General features: G+C 42.4%; 1 protein-coding gene across 1 annotated transcript in view; it reads left to right on the top strand.

Moving 5' to 3' along the window:
* LOC121624435 (protocadherin-15-like) overlaps window positions 1-19,752 on the top strand; it is a 181,265-nt gene that overhangs the window by 64,079 nt on the left and 97,434 nt on the right. Inside the window, exons 10-16 of the mRNA XM_041962063.1 lie at window positions 5,497-5,599; window positions 7,171-7,283; window positions 9,270-9,476; window positions 11,726-11,860; window positions 14,229-14,378; window positions 14,564-14,655; window positions 15,710-15,811. Coding sequence (XP_041817997.1) covers window positions 5,497-5,599; window positions 7,171-7,283; window positions 9,270-9,476; window positions 11,726-11,860; window positions 14,229-14,378; window positions 14,564-14,655; window positions 15,710-15,811 — 902 coding nt within the window. The remainder of the gene's footprint in view (window positions 1-5,496; window positions 5,600-7,170; window positions 7,284-9,269; window positions 9,477-11,725; window positions 11,861-14,228; window positions 14,379-14,563; window positions 14,656-15,709; window positions 15,812-19,752) is intronic.

The following is a 19,752-nucleotide window of genomic DNA, read 5'->3' as shown; positions in this document are numbered from 1 at the left end:
ATTTTCGTAGCAGGAAAAGCACAAGCGTACTTCAAATGAATGATGCCCGTGCCCCGCCCTTGCGTCGTGTGTGCTGGCTCGCCGGCGAGGCTTGATGGGGCATCGTTAACACAACAACAGTTAATGTTATGAGTAACACCTGTCCTTCTCCTGCTGTGACAGGTCAAAATATCTGCTGTGAGAAGGACTACAACTAAAATCTGGACTCCACTGATTCTAAGCCTCCTTTTTGGACCTGCCCTACTGTCAAACCTGACTATTCTTCATGAATATGAGGCAGGCTGAGTGGACTAGTGAAAGTCCTCTATCTTAGATATTTAACTTTAACTTAACAGTGAGTCTAAATATATTTAAAGGAGCTCTCCTCCTGTGGGGAACTTCGGGTTTACACGTCGTGGGAACAACAAAGCCTGTGAAAACAGCTGTATAATGTCTTGTGTAGCTCTGAAGGAAGCTCTCCAAAGTCTTAGAAAAAATAACCCCGATTACATCATAGTGATGTCATCAGGGTTATGTTTGGACAAATTTATAAAGCCAGCAAAACAAAGTGTTGGACATGGCTGTTCACCAGGCAGGAAAGTGAGCTACTGAGTTGCATTATTATTAATATAGTATACAGTATTTTTGGAGCTTGACCCATACTAAGGACTGAAATTCACCTTTTTTTATCTTTTGTAAGTCTCCCTACTTTGTGGATGTACAATACTAAATAAGCCTCTCTGACCTCTACTTTTAATGTACATTGATTGATATTGTTTCCATTCTTTGATTAGTGATCTCCATGCATCTTTTTGTGGGAGAAACTGTGTAAATATGTGGATTGTGTGCCATGAGGCAATGAAATATGAACTGCTTTCAGTCTGAATAAGGCGTCCATGAGTTTGAAGGCCCATCAGGCAACGAGACCATGAACAGCGTTTATGACGAAGGATTTCACAACTCGTGAAACGTATCATTGTGCTCTCCATCTGGATGATTCAGAGCTATTAGCATCAGAGCGACGCTACATCGTACACAGCATTCAGCCTGGAATGCGCAGGTTGAATGCTCCATGACACCTCTATTGCCAATGTAGTGGCCTCATTAAAATGAATAAGTAGGCTGCAGCAACCTGAACGGTGTCAAAAGTCAGAGAGCTAGCATAAGCAGCAGCAATATGCACCATAGCTCAGCGGATTAAAAGAGAACCATGCACAGATAATCAAACAATCATTTACTTTAACCAAACAATTTCAGGTCATTTAAGTAAATGTGTGTTTATGCCAAAAGCCTCGTCTCTCCTGTTAGGTTCGCCTGAATGCACCTCTCTCCATCCAAAGCAGCTGTCTCTTGGGGGCCCCGTTTGATTGATTAAGACCAAACTTTGAAGCGATCCAACATGAGTGCTCTGGTACATTCTGCTCGAATGAACCCCAACAGAGTGAATGTACTTTACACTCAGGGTTCACGCCGGCCCCCCTCAAATTGTCTTTGAGGAGAAAAGGGGAGGACAGAGGACGAGAGGGTAGGTAGATAGATGGATAGATGCTGCTGCTGGGGTATAAGAGAGATGAGGAGGTGAAGTGAGGAGAGGAGTGAACCAAGAGGAGAGTCAAGGCACCATAATAGTTTGAGTCCTAATCAGACTGATAAGATATGACAACCTCAGAGCCTCAGAGCCAACATAACTATTCTCCCTCTCTCTCTCCCTCTCCCACACACACACACACACACACACACACACGATGGTCATTTATGCCGAGGAGTTGGCTGTCGGGCCACGTTCACACATCCTCTTCAAAAACGTTGCTGCCTCTGCAGCTCAGAAACGCATGGCTGTGAGGGAAACATAGATTATTGAGCAATACAGTAAACAACTTTCCCAGTACTTGACCAATCCCTTTATGTCAGACTGGCAATTGATTGGCTACAAGTTGCATAAAGAAGAGCATCAAAAGCTACAGCGGTGCATGCTATAACTTTATTTTGTAGCTGCTCTCAACGCGGGCTACGACTTTGCAGCACTGCGGTGCACTGCATTGTGGAAATAGCCTTCTGTTATTTTTTTTATGTGTTCGGGGAGTGCTGTGTCTCCGTTGCACCATGAAGAACGTGGCTTGGCGGTTGACACAAAGTCTCACCTGATCACTCGGCGCCCTCAGGGGTTTTCCCCTCCTTTATTGATCTCCTCACTGCTCTCGGGATCAGCCACCTGCCCGCACAGCTGCTGCTCATTTGCTCATTAGCTCCCCAGTATATATAAAAGGCCGTCTCCCCACACACACGCTTGCCAGGTGGTGTTGCCTGGTAGTTGTAGTGGCTGAGTTATTCATGTCGGCTTGATACCTGTTGCTCATATTCTGCCTGCTGATTCTGCAGCGTTTGCTGGCCTGATCCTGCCTGCCTGTGTGTTCCTGACAGTAAGCCTTGAAAGCCCAGTGAGAAAAGAGGCTTTTAACATTACCTGCCAAGCTTGTTGTGTCTGCTTAGGGGTCTGCATTTTGGGCCTGTATCATTAACTGAGTTCACTTTTGTCAGGCTGCTCTTCTTGAGTTGTCTGGTTTTGCTAAATTTAGTGCTGGAAAAATGTAGATAGCTGAGCTAACACTGTTTACTTACTCACCTTAATAAACCCAGTTTGTCCAAGTCAGGACAACAGACTCATTTGTGACATCACCCAAAGGTTTCTGAGGAGCCACTGTGAAGCTCAGTGACAGCAGCTCCAGCCATCTTGGCAGAGCCTGACTTCCAGCTAATCCAAAAATGGGCAAAGCAGTCGAGCATGGCTGGAGCTGAGGTGGGCTGAGTGAAGCCTAGCTGTCATTCAAAGCAGCCATCCCCATAATTATGCATAACTATAAGCCTTAATATAGTTTAAATAAGTGAGTTATACAAAAATTCACCCCGCAGTTGTCATGAAGCGGGAAATTTGCTATGAAGACCAAAACTATTTTGTGTGTTTGTTTTTACCAGGCTGTGAACATGTTTATTTGTGCTGTAAAGTTGGGCATTTTAATATGGGAGTCTATGGGAATTTAGTCACTTTTGGAACCAGCCCCAAGTGGCAATTTGAGGAACTGCATTTTTTGTCACTTGATTTTTCAGTGCTGGACGTTGGTGCTTGGTCAGGACTTGCACACAAAGCAGACAGAGTGTTAAGAATCCAGATCAAGGCCAGTGTACTGCACAGTTCCTGTTAGAGCTGAAATGACTGATTAATCAATTAGTCAGTTAGCAGAAATTTAATTGGCTGCAATTTTCATTTTGAAATAACCTTTTTTGGGGGCATTTTTAGCTAGAAAATATGGCTAAATTCGCATAAAAAGATAAGCAAGACACTGGTTGCACCTAATCTAATATTTTTTTTTTTGTTGTTGTTGTCTAAGGTGTCAAACATTTTGCACCTTTTGCACCAAACATTTTGTCATGAATTAAATAACTGTTTGTTCCAGCCATAGTTCAAGGAAGCCACATCAATGAGTCAGAGTGTACAAGTCCTTGACCTTGACGCAGCTAAGTGGAATGCAGCCATTATTAAGGTTATTAATTGCACTCATATTGGACCAATCGAAATGTCCTTGTGCCATCCCCTGATGATAGAATTAGAAGAACGTGAAGCTGTTTCTGTCTCCAAGGTTAGAGTTGGAAGCTACAGTTGTGACTGTGTACACAATGGAAAAGCTTGCGCGAAAGAATAAAAAAATGCTCAACAGAAGAAATTTTGATTAAAGCCTGATGAAAACGTCCTGACTGAAGTGCTGTGCGTATGTCATGATTTAAAGCTAGACGCTTTTCAAAGTGAAGTGCTGTGCTTTTAGTGCTCTTCTTAGAAACGCAGAAGCACATGAGTTAAACAAAGGTTGAACCTTTCAAAACGTACAAGTGTAAAATTGTGAAGTGGATGTCTGAAGGAAGGAGGTCAAGCTCTCTATGGAGGGGATGATCAGGGCGCTCAAGGATCAAATTAGCATTTTGGAGGACAAGATTAAAATAAATGTACTGAAGGTGAGCTTTTTGTGTGACAGTCGCTTTTTCTGTCCAGCTCGGCCAGCTTTGTCACCAAAGGCAGCATTACAACACAAAGTAAATGCATTTCACTTGCTGCTGTTTGGCCATCTTAAAAAGAGATATTGCTGCTTGTCCAAAATCATATTATCAATGACATGATTTGCCATATCAGAAACAGTGTCTGACTGTCTCAGACATCATATCCTCTTGTTTTGGACATGTTCATCCTGAGCTTATATCGGTGAATACAGCTGCCAGTGCTTTCCATCCACTGCGAGGTGGTGTTTAGAATGATTGTCACTGTTAATAACAAAATCAGTATCTTGGCGGTCGCGGCGTCTTTCTCTGACTCCCCTGTTCTTCTTTGCTGCATTTACATCTCTCTCGGCTCCTTGTTTACCCTCGCCTCCTGGCTGATTCATCTCCCACCCATATATTTACACCCTCTTTTACTCCACTTCATTACTCCCCATAACTTCTTCTCTGCCTGCGTCTCCCTCCTCTCCTCTCTCGGTGACAGGCAACAGGAGATATAGCTCTGTGATGGCGCGTAGATGTTTAAGTGCTGCATGACAGGTGCGGCGGTAAAGTGTTGTATCATAGCAGGTGTATGAGTATACTGTTGTGTGCAGTGCTTATGTGTGTGTGTGCGTGTTAGTGATTGTAGATTTTATGCTAGAGGCATGTAATGTTTCTCCCAGTGGGGGTCTTCATATTGCCCACTCCTCAGCATTTTACACTATTATAAGTCAATGCTATGGCCTGGCCACGCTGGCATACAGATAGGGATCCACACCTGCAGATTAATTAAATGTGTGTGTGTGCACAGAGTAGATTGACATTTATAGAGACAAACAGGTACAATAAATATGCACAAATGGTACAACTCCTGCCATTCTGCGTGTTTTTCTGTGCTCGATCACTTTTCTTCTTTCAATCCAGCGTACAGGCTTCTATGTGCTGGTGTGCACGTGCGTGCGTGTGTGCATGCTCTACATGTGATTTAAAGTGTGCCACAGTGTGTGTTTTTGCCAGCAATTGATTTTCCTACCCTGCAGCATTCTGTTTAACTTCACTTGTTTTGCTGGCATGCTCAGAGCTTGTTGTTACATAAATGAATAGCATAGGCAAAGCTTTTCTTTATACCACTGAACAGACCACCAAGAAATTACTTTTTTTTAAATGTGCTTTGAGCAGTAGCTGTTTTTGATACAAGTCCTCACTGGCTGGGTTGAAAAGGATTTTAAAGATTTAAGTGATTGGTTTTAATATGAGCAGTTGAACATGTTGTGTACGTTCAAGTTGCTTGTTTGATTCTTCCTTTCTTTGTCTCCTACTGCCTTTCTGTCTTGCTTTTTCACCCCCAAAACTAAACACACAAGCTGCAATGTTCTTGCTGCACGCCATCGTGGTGCAGTTTTGCAATGACTGTATCCTGCTTTTTCTTAACCTCTGTTGTGATATGTGATATTCAGCTAGTGCTCTGTCTGGTTCTGTTTCCAGAATAAGGTGAGTCCCCTCAATGTGACTCCACCCATTCAAGCTGTGGACCAAGACAGAAACATACAGCCTCCCTCTGACAGGCCAGGGATACTATACAGCATCCTCATTGGTAGGTTTACAGTTTTTTTGGGTTATGTTAGTTAGCACAAGCATTTTGCAATAAGGCAAAACAGACAGACATACAGATCAATGTGCAGGATGGCCAAATTAAAATATTGGATATTTGTATTATAATTGCATAAATATGATAATATATCTTCATTTGCCAAGTTTAATTTGTTGTAGCAGCCAAAAATTAATTTTCCTGTCTGTGGTTTTCCAACTATAAACAGTTCTTTGATATCGCCAAAAATGTATTATATTGCAATATAAAGTTATATTCACCATGATAGATGATTTACCCATAAACCTGACTCCTAGCTGACACAGAAACATGCACATCCTCCCTGATACACAAGTTATTTCATTTAGACATTTACATGCACACAAAGAAAACATTTAATGGACCTTTTACTTCCAGCAGAAGGTAACCGAGAGTGACATCTGTACATCTGTTCAAAGAGGGTTTCTCAGAACCAGATCTTGTCAAATGCAGATCTGTGGTCTCAGGGTTCTTTAGCCCAGGGCCTAATAGCTCAAATGAGATTGTAAGGATTTTAAAGAAGGCACTTAAATGTTTAGGTGCAGAATTAACTCAGCAGAGCAATACTGTATGTGAGGTTATTGTTTACAGGATGCTAAGGAGAAGATGCTTCCAAAACTACAAAAATGGAATTGTCCTCCCATTTAAAGCTTCATAAGTGCCTTAAATGGAGAGTGATTTATAAGACGAACAGTGCACCATCCCTGCAAAACATCTTGATTACGGTCTGAAATTGCAAAATGCAGAGTCACAAAAGACATTGACTTTTATTCATGAGGATCTGCATAGTCTGTTAAAAAGCACTGACATGACTTGACACAAACTTGATTACATTTCCCAGACTCCTCCTGTGAAACTAATCTCTGTCTGAGTAAGGATTATGAGAGACAGTGTCACAGGGGGCACAAAAAAAATCAGTTGCAACAATTTAAAAGTGGAAAAAAAATTTTTTTAAAGCAGCTGAGAAAGCTTCACTGTTTAAAGATTGTCGTTTTAGCTCTAGTAGCCTCCATCTGACAATATGTGAACAGGATTTGGTGACTGCTCCGGACAACAACGTTAGTTTAAGGGACAGACTGTTGCTAAGTTGCAAGTGGAACATCGCCCTGATTCTCGAACACAAGGACATACCTTAAGAAGAAGCAGTGGCCGCAGCTATAGAGGGGAACCATGCTGTCTTTTGCACACGTGCCTATGTTGCTGCTCCCCTTGCCAGAACTTGATTTCCCTGCTGAGCGATGCGGCAATCCGAAGCACCATATATGTATGTGTGTTTGTGCATCCCCACCTGTGGAGAGCAGAGATGAGAAAACTGGGCGCATTAGCCATGCCTCTCCTGTCACCCCTCTCCCCCTCCCTCTCTCTTTAATACTCCCCTTAGACACCCACCAGACAAACTTCTATTGATTCTTAAACCAATTACTCCCCCTCTTTCTCTCTCTCTCTCTCTCTCTCTCACACACACACACACACACACACCCCATTTTTGGATATTTTGTTTTCGCTCTGTTCTCACTGTTTGTATCGCTCTCTCCCAGGCAAACCAGAGTCCTATGCAGAATATTTCAGCTTGAACAGAACCACAGCGGAGCTGCTGCTGCTGAAGCCCATCGACAGAGAGCTCCACCACAGATTTGATCTGGTTATCAAGGTGAGAAACAGAGGGAGCTGCAAACAGGAGAGCTTCAACTTTATTTTCTCCCAGCGTGTTAGGCAAACAGCAGCCTCCCTCCTCAATGTGCAGTGCTTCTGTTTTAACCCTCAAATATCCATCAAGCCATTGATCAGTAAATGTGCAAGCTTAAATAAAGACCGAACGTTCCCCCTTAATGTATTTATTTGGTGCTTCCTGGTCTCTGTAAATTAAATGCAGCCTACCCTGGATGTATTACATGCCAGTAATTGCAAAGCATTAGAGCCGCCCCGTGCTGTGTGAAGGTGTTTTTGTCTCAATTAGGCTGATAATGGAATTATACCAATAAGCATACATCAGCTTCAGCTCAACTTAAATTTAAAATGGAAATTTTCTTCCATAGGATGTTCTCGCTGTGATCAGAGGCATGTGCGGATCTGTCTATATGCATGCACAGATACTGAAATTATGAAATGACGCTGCATTAGGTGTACCTTCGGGATGGTAGAGGGGCTGGATACCACATTAAAGAATGAGTAAGGGGAGGAGATGGAAGGGGCGCAAAACAGCAACAAGGATGGGAGGATGAAATGTAGATGACAATGGCGAGTGGAAATAAGTGGCAAACAGAAAAGAAGACACTTGGAATACAGATAAGCAGAAAAATACACAGGTATACAGGCCACCAAGCAGTTGTATAGCCTTGTGTTTTAGATTTTCTGACTTTAATAAACTTGGGAGCGCGAGAATTGAAGGGGCGGCATCAAGGGATAGATGTGACACAAAGATCCTGTGGGGTGAGTTTGGGTCATAACTCCTTAAACAATCAAATCTTGAGACAAAGACATGAAACACACATTGATGTCGTGTGGATATCATTATCCCACCTCACCATAAATCTGCTTAGAAATCATAGCAAAGGCATGTCAGAACTTGCCTGAGAATCATCATATTTTGAAGTTTTCTTCTGCATCAAAGAAATCCTGTAATGGTTGTCTTTACATCCATGGGTACGTCTCAAACAGGAACTGCTAATAGCTAATTCGGCGAACTTTGAATGCTGTTCATTAAACTTAAACAGGGCTCAAACGGGAATACCTGCACCTACTGCCAGTGTGACTACAAGCTATTACAGGGTCTCGTTTTCCTGATGTCATGTGGTTCCTGAACAGACCTATATGCTGGTGTTAACATGTTTGCAAGTGCTTTTGATTCACTCCATTTTCACACAAAAGTCAAACTTCTGAGCTGATGTTAAAAAAAGAAAAAAAAAGCAGCTCTTCATGCTGAAAAAACTCAGAGATCCACTTTAAAATGTAAAGGTGCTTCTCGGGCAGGGTTTGAATTGCAGCCAGTTCACAGAAAAACAGTTGGTAATTGTGGCTGTAATTATTACTGGGGTTAGGGTGAAGCATACACACACGTACGTGCTCTGGATGGGATTAAAATCACTGACCAGTGCAGTGAATGTTAAAATCACTCCACCGCCCCTAGAGAAATAAGCTCCGTCCAGAATGGGCTTCAGTAGTTCTTTGAAGTAAAAGCCAGCTTTGCATTTATGCCGCGCTACACACAGTTCTTTTGTTTATCCCATCAGCCTAATTTACAAACAATAAAACAGCAAAAAGAAAATCTAAATTTGCTGTTTTTCTGTAATAAAATTTGGTCTGGAGGGAAATTGTTTCTGTTTCAAAAAGTGGCAGATTAATAAAAACTGACTCAACAGTGATTAATGACTCAACCTCACCAGAAATTGTGATTCATTCATATCCATCTTTGCACAGGAGAAAGCACAGGCTTTATTTGCTGTTCAAGCCAAATTGTACAACTGACATGTATTGGTAACAGAGCATTTGTCAGAACTCAATTGACTGCTTTCTTATTATACATTTATTATGTGAAGCATTATAGTTAAATACCACTTGTGCAGCAGGAGCAGTGGCTGCAGTACAGAAGGTGACGCATCTCAGCCAAAAGGATCCATCATTTCTTCTCTCCCTTTAGGCAGAGCAGGACAATGGCCACCCCTTGCCAGCTTTTGCCAACCTCCAAATCGAAGTTCTGGATGAAAACAACCAGGCGCCCTACTTCGTGGAGACCAGTTACCATGGCTACGTCAGTGAAGCATCACCAGTTGGAACCACCATAGCGACCAGTGCCAGCCTGTCTGCACCGCTGGTCATCGTAGCCCTGGATAATGATGTGGAGGAGGTGAGGACAAACACAGTTACTGAATTAAACACCTTTAAGCTGATAAATACTCACATTCTGACAAATCAAGTGATAACACTTATAAGTCAGAAAAATGCAGAAAAAAGTGGAGAAGTTCCTTTTTTAGAGGTTGTCAAAATGCTATAGCTTTAATAAGCTAATATACACATAACTCCAACGACATAAACTGAATTTGAGCATATATAAAAACCTAATATGTATTTTTATTTTTTTCACATTCAAATATACACAGGGCACTTTGTGTATGTGTGTATTATGCTGCAGCTGTGCCTCTGAGGAGGTACAGGGCTATGATTTGATGCATGGTGAATGATTTGTTGCATCTATTTCATTTATAGCTGACAGCCAATGACACGCCTGTAGGTATCATCATATGAGTTTGTTCCTTTTGTTCCTTCTTTTCTTCTGAGTTTCAATGCTGGATCTTTCCTTCCTTGTGTGGCGCATGTGCAGTTTATAGAAACAGTGTTTGCAGATTTACAGAAGTCATTTTTGAAACAAGGCACTGTTTATTTTTGAAAACGGGTAGACAAAAGGAGGCTTCTTATTTCTGGCCAGCGACTTGTCGACTTTGCCAGCTGAAATAGCAACTGTAGCTGACAGATACTATTAGCTATCTAGCAAGTTAATTTAGCTAAAATTAGCTGCATCAGTTAGTTAGCTGTGCATGCTAATGCTCAAGCAGGCAAACGTACGTACCATTTAGTCAATTCCTGACACTTTTGCTTGTTTATTTTAATAAACATCAATAAAAATACACTTCAAATGCATAATTGTCAAGTATTGCTTTAATTACAGTCTCACACACACACACACACCACCTCAGTGAAGTAGAGAGACAAAGCTTGTCAGGCCTGCCATGCCTTGTTACAATTGCTGAGCTCTGATTGGACAATTGCTGTTGGGGGGGGGGGGCATTTGCTACTTATATACTGTGCTGGTACATCTTAACATCCATGTATAACAGAAAACAAGCACTTTGAAACTTTCCTAATGCACCATCATGTAATATGCACGTCTCAAGTGTGTAAACAAACCAATTCCTGTTTTCAAACACAATTAAATCTGCATGTGAGCAGCAGCAGCAGCAGCAGCAGTAACAGCAGCAGCTGTCTTTACAGAGGACGTATGTACAGGAGTGAAGGATGGAGCCACTGAAGTGGCCGTTTCAGCCCTTCTTTTTGTGCCACTGAATCTCCACTTTGTGTCTTGCTTGCAGTGTGTGAAGTGCCCTATCTAATTTCCCCGTGAATCTGGATGCTAAAACCCTTTCACTCTTAAATTGCCTCTCGGTTATAATGTCAGAATTTACAGTGCTGCAACATTGTTATCGCCGATGCGTTCCCAAGAGCTTAGTTTGTTTAAGATCTAGCGTAGGCATTTTTACAAAACAAGCTTTGGTTCATGGCTTCTAAAAAGACCCCCACAGCAGAGAATGGGCTTAGTGGGGATAATGTGTGTGTGTCTGTGTGATCGTGTGTGTGTGTGTGTGGCGATTGATATACGTCGAGTTATTTTAAATATTGCTAACCCCGGTCTTTCCTCCAGCAATAAGTACCAACAATGATGATTAGTCCTAATTGCTTTTATGTGCCGTCCATCACTTTTATTTATGTGTGTGCATACGAGTGTGAGAGTGTGTCTCTCACTGTGTGTGTGTGTGTGTGTGTGTGTGTGTGTTTATTTATGACTCAATATCCTCACTGGCTACATCGACAATATTATCAGCACCCCTACCCTGCTGAGCCAGCCTTATCTAGAATGAGAGCTCGCACACGTATATACAGCGTGCGCACACACACGGAGGAGGTGACTGTGTGGGTAATGTCAGGGGAGGACTTGGATGAGGATTGCCTCTCCATCACACGCACACACATACACACACACACGCACACACACACACACACAGCCCTCTTAGGAGAATTTTTATGTCAAGGAATCCTTGGAGGAGATGGTTTTTCATTCACCTTCTCCTGTCTAAGCACTTCTTTACTCTCAACTGTTTTGCATATGGAAGCATTTTCATTTATGTTCCACCACTTATTTGTACCGGCTTTCATTTAGTTTCTAAGATGTAATCATTTGTAGTATTATATATATAAACATGGAGAAAAAAAAGGTTCAACGCCTGCATGTTAAAGCTTGTTTTTTATTATTAGTGTTATTGACTGTATGCTCATTAAGCCTCAAATTATCTCTCTCTAAACACCTTTTTGTCCCTCCAACAGACCAGGGATCCTCAGCTCCAGTTAGCGCTGGACAGCTACTCTCACGTCTTCTCCGTGTCTGCTACTGGAATCAGACGATTTCTCACGCTGGTGCAGCCGCTGGACAGAGAGGCACAGGACTCCTATACGTTCACGGTACGCTAAAGCCCTGGCGTTTGTGTGCATTCCATGCAACACGTGCGAGAGGGAGAGAGTCTGAATGCATTTGAATAACTTAACCTCGAATCCGAGGCCTTTGCAAAAACCGTGGCGGTGGTCGTGAGAGAAAGGACTCTTACCTGGAGAGGAGGTGAGTGAGAGTGGAAGAGAAGAAGACAGGAGGAAAGGGAGGTCGATGGATTGGAAAGAGAAGGATTGGATGCATATGCACCTGTAGCTCAATAAAGCTCAGGTGGTGGCTGAGACTTCAGAAATAAGAGAGCAGGAGCTTACGGAGAGAAGAAACAATGGATGTTGAGGGAGGGGAGGCAGGAAGGCCAAAGAATGGAAGAGAACAGCACTCCTATACACTTAAGCATGACCAGCAGCGCTTTCGTGTTTGTCTAGTTTTGAGCCTTCAGTCCAGTACTTGGCTCTTCCATTGCTAAATGCAGAAGAAGATGTAGAAATAAGTCTTATTAGAGTGGTTGCTGATCCTCTGTGTTTGCCAATTTCCATTCTTTTCCCTGTGTCGGACCGACTCTCTCGTGCTCTTTGTTCTTCCTCTGGTGCACTTTCCCCTTTTCTTCTCCTTTCTTTCACCGTTCCTCTCCCTCTCTTATTCTCTATTTTATTTTAGGGCAATCTAATTCAGCGGCTTTGTTATTGGTAGGGCACAGAGAGGCTTCCCGTTGCCAAGCTGCAGAGTATCTCTCTGTGAGCGCCTCACTATATGATGTACAGCATTGTTACTTCATACAGCACTCTGTTATCTGTCAAGTTCAGCCTGGTCACACTGGCGGCGTGCGTTCGTGCGCGCCTGCATGCGTGTTTGTGGGAGTGCGGCATGTTCGGTGACTTTATGGGCCCTTTTGTGTGCATGCGGCTATTTGGACATTAAGGATGGAAGAAGCGGAAGGTCTGGTGTATTGATTGAAAGGCAGAGGTGTACGGTAATCATCATGAAAGCCTTGCAGGAGGAATTAAACTGGAGGGGGAGAGAGAGCGCTATGAGACATGGAGGATGATTTTCATTTAAAGGAGAGTCAGTCAGCTTCTTGGCAGATGAGCCCGTGGAGAAGATTGGTATCAGCGGAGATGCTTCGGTTGCTTCTGTTGATATTCACTCTGATCTGCACTATTGATGACTCTAAAATAAAGATGAGAAATGCATGTTTTAGCTTTATTTGGTGGTTTGAACCGCTTTCATGGAAGAGTGGAGTCACTGGAGAATGAGAGCGGAAAGCAGGCACACAAGATGCAAAGCAAAATTACAGACAATTTGCTATGAATTTGAAGCACTGCAATCTACTCAACTAACACTTTTAAATGCACTCATTTCATTAGTTATTTTTATAGCGTAGGAGCACTAAAAGGCTGTGCTGATTGAAGCACAGAGGTCATGACAAAAGTGACGTTAAGCATGATCACAATCGTCACGCAGTATTTGCTTTCGTTTTTTCCTTTCATTCTGAAGTTGAATTGGCGGCTACGCAGTCTCCTGAGTATTTTTGAATGTTAAAGTGTCAAAACCTAAAAAAAGCTCTGTTTAAAGGAAGGACTCGACATTTCGGGAAATGCAATTATTTGCATTACGGCTGAGAGTTCGATGAGAAGATCAGCCGTGTGCTCATGTCAGTATGCTAAATGATAAGCTAGAGCCTGCAGACGGTTAGCTTAGCTTAGGTTAGCATAAAGAATGGAGGTAGAGGGAAACTGCTAGCTTGGATTTGATAAGAAAACTGCCCTCCAGACCTCTGAAGCTCAATAATTAACACTTCTCTCCTTTTGTTTGTTGTTTGTAATCTGTACAACAAAGACCTATGCAAACACAACTTAGCAAGCAATAGAGGTGCTGGTAGGCTGATTGTTTTGGGTGTGTTTTGTTCGCCTTGCCTCCACTCTTTACGCTAAGCTAACCTAGCCACATGCTGGCTCTAGCTGCTGCATATATTTAGTGTTTGAGGTGTAAAGGCTCTTATCTAACCCTTGGAAAGAAAGCAGATATTCTCCTAATTGTCAAACTATACCAGTAAGAAATTACTGTGAAGAAACTATAGAGTAAAAGAGTGAAAAAGCGTCTTCAGTTGCACCTACAGGAACGTATAAATAGACCCAAAACAGATTTAGATTGAAAGCAGGAAGAAAAACTCGACCCGAAAAGAAGGACAGAAACAAACAAACTATCAAGATGTCAGTACACAGTCAACACCGTCCGCCCACCTCACAAAGATACGAAGCAGATAGCTTCCCGTAGCGCGGCTAACTGTAGCATTTCCTACAGGAAGGGACGTTTTATTTCTTTGCCCTTGTCAGAAAAATACAATGTACATCATTTTCATCCTCACTCTCTGTGTCTCTTCAGCTCTCAGCGTCCGACGGCGTCCAGCAGAGCATTCCGGTTACCGTGACGATAACAGTGCTGGACGCTAACGACAACACTCCGACTTTCGCTAATGTCTCTTATACCGTCGACCTGTTCACTGACATGATGCCTGGAGAGTCTGTGTTACAGGTACACTCTGTCAAACACAACAACTGTTCTTAAGATGTGCACTATTTACAGCATACGTTCTTAAATTACATTTAATCTGCAAGAATACGTGTGAGAGTGTATGGACAGATGGCGCTTTTATCTGTGAGTGTGTGTGTGTGTGTGTGTGTGTGTGTGTGTGTGTGTGTGTGTGTGTGTCTTCCCAGCTGGCAGCAGTTGACTCTGACGCAGGTCCCAACGGTCAGGTCTCCTATCGGATCTTAGCTGGTGACCAGGGTCATTTTCTTATTGGCAACAGGTAAATATGTCGCTTGCAGTATAATATTATTGAGATTTTCATGTGAATGTTTGATATTAAGGGAAATGCGCTTTCTTTGCCGAGAGAGGATTGATACCGCTCTCGTGTCTGCATGCTAAATATGAAGCCATCTGCAGCAGCAACCAGTTAGCTTAGCATAAAGACTGAAAACAGTGGGGAACAGCTAGCTTGGTCCTGTCCGAAGGTAAGAACAGAGCACCTCTAAAGGCCTCAGTTTCAGCTGCATCATCACATCTTTCTCACACATGTCTGATGGAACATACTCATCAACAAAGCTATTTGCACAGGCTGTGTTTTACGGCTCAGGTTTTACCTGCGTTATACAAGTTTAACAGCAGCCCGAAGCATCGTTTTACACTTCAAGTCCATTTTCCTCTTTTTTACGTGCACAATTCAGAAGTTATATCTTGTTTAAAAGATGTAAAAACGACAAGTTGTGGTTTTACAGGGGAGTTACATGTCGAACTTACGAGGCTGACAGGCAGTCAGCAGAGACTAAGTCTCGGCAAGAAAGCGAATGAGCATTTTTAACGAAATGTCAAAGTATTCCTTAAACTAAATCAGAGGATTTTCCAGTGTGAAAAGCTCAGTGCTGCTGTTGTCAGTTTGGTAACTGGGCATGAGACCACAAATCCACTCGCAGAACAACCAAAAAAAAAAAAAAAAAATGCCTCTCTCACTTAGAGTGTTGTTAATGATAATGATGGCATCAAAGGTAACTTGTGTAGGATTTGTAAACACCCTTATGTCATTGTCACATTAATGAAACCATGATGATGATAAGTAATTTCCAGAGAAATACAAGCTTAAGAAACCGAGGGGGTGACAGAACCGTCTAACATGTCATGTGAAAGCATAATGAGGCCTCAGCTTTCTCTGCAGTGGTTTCAGAATCTAAAAAAATGATTTATTCATGTTCAGTCTTCACATGAATAAATCATATTTTAATTTAATTACACTTAACCACCTTCATTTTGGTCATTTGAATAAAAGTGTTCATAATCATGTGATGGTGAATGAACTGTTTTCACAGCAGCGGGGTCATTACTGTGGCGCCAGGTGTTGAGCTCACTGTTGGGCGGAGCTACGCTTTGACTGTGGAGGCCGTAGACAACGGGCCTGCACCGCACAGACGGTAAGGCTTCCTCCCTGTCTGCTTCATCAGTCTTTTCTTCTTGTCTGTCTGGAGCCTCCAAAGGTCATCACATTTCCAGAGCTTTCACACTCGCTGCTGTCGCTCCCTCTGTTTCTCTTTCCCCGCCATTCTCTCCATCTTTTCACCTTTTCAGGCGGGCCCTCGTTCATTTTTCGAAATATATGTAATAGGATTTTACATTGGAAAATGGCATGAAAGAACTCTAAGAGGGAAAATTGGTAGCCTAAGTGTGAGAAGGGGAGAGGAAGTGGGAGATGAGTAAAAGCAGAATCGAAGGTAATGAATGGGTGCGAGAAAATTTGACTGTCTGCATTTCAGAGAAGGGATAGTTTCAGCCAAAGCAGGCACACGCGGCATCTAAAATACAGAGGGTGAAATAAACTAAAGGTGATGCACTCTGTATTTGCTACATTCTAAAGGGTAAGGACTGACTTGATAAGGTGACATTTTTGTTGTTCCCTGCCATCCGTTTTCCATCTCCTGTGTTCCATCTCTCCTTCATGGATTAAATCAATAGGCTATTCCCCAACACGGGTTGTTTCATGCAAAAAGCAGCTCCTAATATTTTGTAAACTCTTCATTGATTAGGTAGCTAAAATCTGGCAGAGAGCAGTTCAATTGCCAAATTTTAGTTATAGGAATTACCATGCAATTCTCATATTTCAAGACAGAAGCGAATCCAGCCATGGAACCACTGACCCACCACAACACAGTTAATCTACATCGCTCCACAGATCGATGGAGCAGCTGCACTGGCAAAGGCTTTGATTCCTTTAGTGGCCTTTTTTTTTTTTTTTTTTTTGCTGCACCGTGCCTCAACTTGACTCAAGAAATGACTCAAAACAGGTGCTCAGTGGGAACCTGCCACATGCTTTTGCATGTTTCTCAAAAGAGGGACCATGTGCATCAAAAGGTGTTCGCTCCTTTTGATGCACGTTGTCCCTCTTTTCATTCTCCTCCCAGTTTTCAGTCTTCTTGTCTTCTTCCATATCATCCAGTTCAGAAACACGAGAAGGAAAACTCAAACCCGTGTGAGAAATTGGCATCAATAAAAAAGAAAAGTCGTGCAACCTGAGCTACGGCTCCAGCCTGTTGTTTGCTGATACTCAAAGCGCTCTTGGGTGGTTCTTTGTGTTTTACACTTTGGAATATCCCAATAAAAAGACAAATTATCACTGCAGTGTCCTTGTAGAAAGGACAAACAAGCCAAGTCCTTGCTCTTCAAACAAGAAGCACAGAACAAAAGCAACTCTTGGTTACACACATGCAGGAACATTTAATAAAGACTTTTTTTAGCTTAAAATTGAGTAGAAGGCACAGTGTAATTATGAGGCGACGTGAGGTAGGAAGTTAGTATGATTCATATAAGATGAGCGGGTCAGTGGAGGAATATTCCTCCTCCCCTCTGTTATTGATGTGTTTATATCGGAACACACATGTGGAAGTCACTGAATGGTTTGATGATTAATTTGATCTGTCAGTGGCCAACAGTGGAGATTTCCGTTCATCAATCTTCTAATGAAAATTTAATCAGATTTAAGCTGGCACCTGGTTAAATGTTAGAATGTGGGAAAGCAATATGAGTGTTTTGCGTTTGACGGCTTGTCCACCAGCAGTTACCCCCCCCCCCCCCCCCCCCCCCCCCCTTGAGCATTTTTAAACTAGAAGTGGTCCAGAATCAGCACCAAACTCCCTTAAAAAAATAATCTTTTTTTTTTAGTTATTGAGATGCCCACACTTTAGAAACTTTGTGCAACGCTGTTTACAACACATTCATAATAATTCACCTCCTCTTGTAAATTCGGCAAGTAAGACACTTATTATTCTTTTGTTTGAATAGAAAATATTATGTCAGTTTTTCTTGATGTGTTGCAGTACTGTTGTGTAGGCTACTGTGTGACTAGACAGATTATATGCCTTGTTAACTGCAGATCAGATACACAGATGAGTGCCACGCATTCTGTTCCAGCCAAATGTTATTAATTTTCCACCCAAATGGCTTTCATTTTTCATTTCTTTTGGCATTTTCATGGCACAGAATAGACATATAATCAGTAATTTGAGGCAAATCCCTCTAAATTTCCCCCCTAAATTTGAACAGCCTATACTTTACCTACACTTTAAAAACAAATATCTGTATCAGTGTTGTGTTTGTGCGGATGCCACAATGTTGTCTGGATTGTATCTACATCTACCTAAGATCCGAACACAATACGAGCCAGACTACCTCCAGATGTGTTCAGGCAAATCCGATCACATTCCGACCACTGATGTGCATTTTTCCTAATGTGGACAACGCGTCTAGATACAGATCTCATTTTAACAGCAGCTAATGTAGCCTTGTGCCACTAGCTTCAAACAGAGATGAGGAGCGGGTTACTGAGGTCCAGTGAGCTCACTTCCTTCTAACTCCACACCCCCAGATTGTCTTCATTTTCAGATGTGCTTCCAGCCGCAACCACCACCTGAAGCAATTTATCAGCAGCTCCTCTGAAACCACAGAAGGCTTTATACAACTTTGTTCACATATGCAGTCGTCCTCCCTGGGAACAGACTTGGGAGTGTAAATCGCTTGAGTCCCCTCAAAACAGTTCATGACTTCACTTAAAAGCTGCACTTGAACACACCGTCATCCTGCATTTCTGATCCAAAGACATAGTGAAGAAACAAAAACGTGTGAATCTGGTCAAGCTGTTTTGTTCTATGCTTGGAAAAATGTGACAGGATATTTTTTAAAAGTCATTAAAAGTTACAACCGGTGTTTTGCCAGCTTTGCACTGTCAGTCGCTGGTCATTTGCATTACGAAAGTGATAAAGTGGAGGAGAAAAATAAGGAAAAACTGAAAGTATTCAGTGAATTTACTAAATTTATTAGCCTAATCAACCAGTCACAGAGCTCTGACTGATTGCATTCACTCTCATTCAACAGCCTCCTTTGACCAAACGGACACCAGTAAATGCAAAACAGTGCCCAATGTCTGACTGTTGGCTTGGTGTGCAAGTGCCCTTGGTGCTTCAAATTCAAATAAAAAAAGTTTGATGGATGCATTTTGCCTCAGTTTTGAAGGTATTTGTTGCTAGTTATGAAAACAGGGGATGTCCTGATTTTTGGGCCCCATTCCCAATCCCAGTCCAATCTGATTCTTACCTGTGTACGTATCTATTAAACATGGATCTGACGCACTGAATTAACGGCTGCAGGCTACTTAATCAGACACCTTATCTTTCACAGGCTACTTGATCCAAATGCTGCAGATCAAAGATGGTTCAAAAGTATTAAGTTTAGAAGCCTCAGTGTTTCATTCATATCGTATGAGAGCGGAGTGCTGAGAGCTTTAACCAGGTTTCATTTTGGCCTGTCATCCAGTTGCTCACAAAGTTAACACTAATTAGTGACAGCTGGTATAACCTGCTGCTTGCAAAGTCTGTCATTGTAACCGAGGGAAGCAGCAGTCAGTAAACTGCGAAGCTGCTGCCTGAATATTTTGTACATTGCTCTTTGCTAATGATAATTAGCGTTTCGCCAACCTCAGCGCCTGAACTCAAAGCCACTCTCTGGTTTTACTGTGTAGCACGGAGGCTGGCTGTGGGAAAGGAGAGCAGAGGCAAGCTGAGGTGGACAAAACACCGTAAAGTTCAGCAGAGAAATGATCGAGACGTCTCAACCTCAGCATCTAACCCCTTTAAAAGTCAAAGCTTTATGAAACGGCACAAATTTAATTTGCTGTAACGGTTGGTTTGCGGGCTGCTCCTCAGATTCACCCAAACTGAATCAACCTACTGTGTCTCATGAATCGATCCAGTCTCACAAACCAGATAACGTAAGTGTAGAACAAAAGTTATTACCATGGCTTACTATGTGGATCAAAATGTTTTGTCACGTCTGTAGCAGCACTGCCCTCTCCGGCAGTGTTTGTCAG

Source organism: Chelmon rostratus, chromosome 21 (assembly GCF_017976325.1).
Source record: "Chelmon rostratus isolate fCheRos1 chromosome 21, fCheRos1.pri, whole genome shotgun sequence".
Lineage (NCBI taxonomy): Eukaryota > Metazoa > Chordata > Actinopteri > Chaetodontiformes > Chaetodontidae > Chelmon > Chelmon rostratus.
Note: the sequence above shows the minus strand (reverse complement) of the source record. Positions and strands in the feature narration are given on the sequence as shown.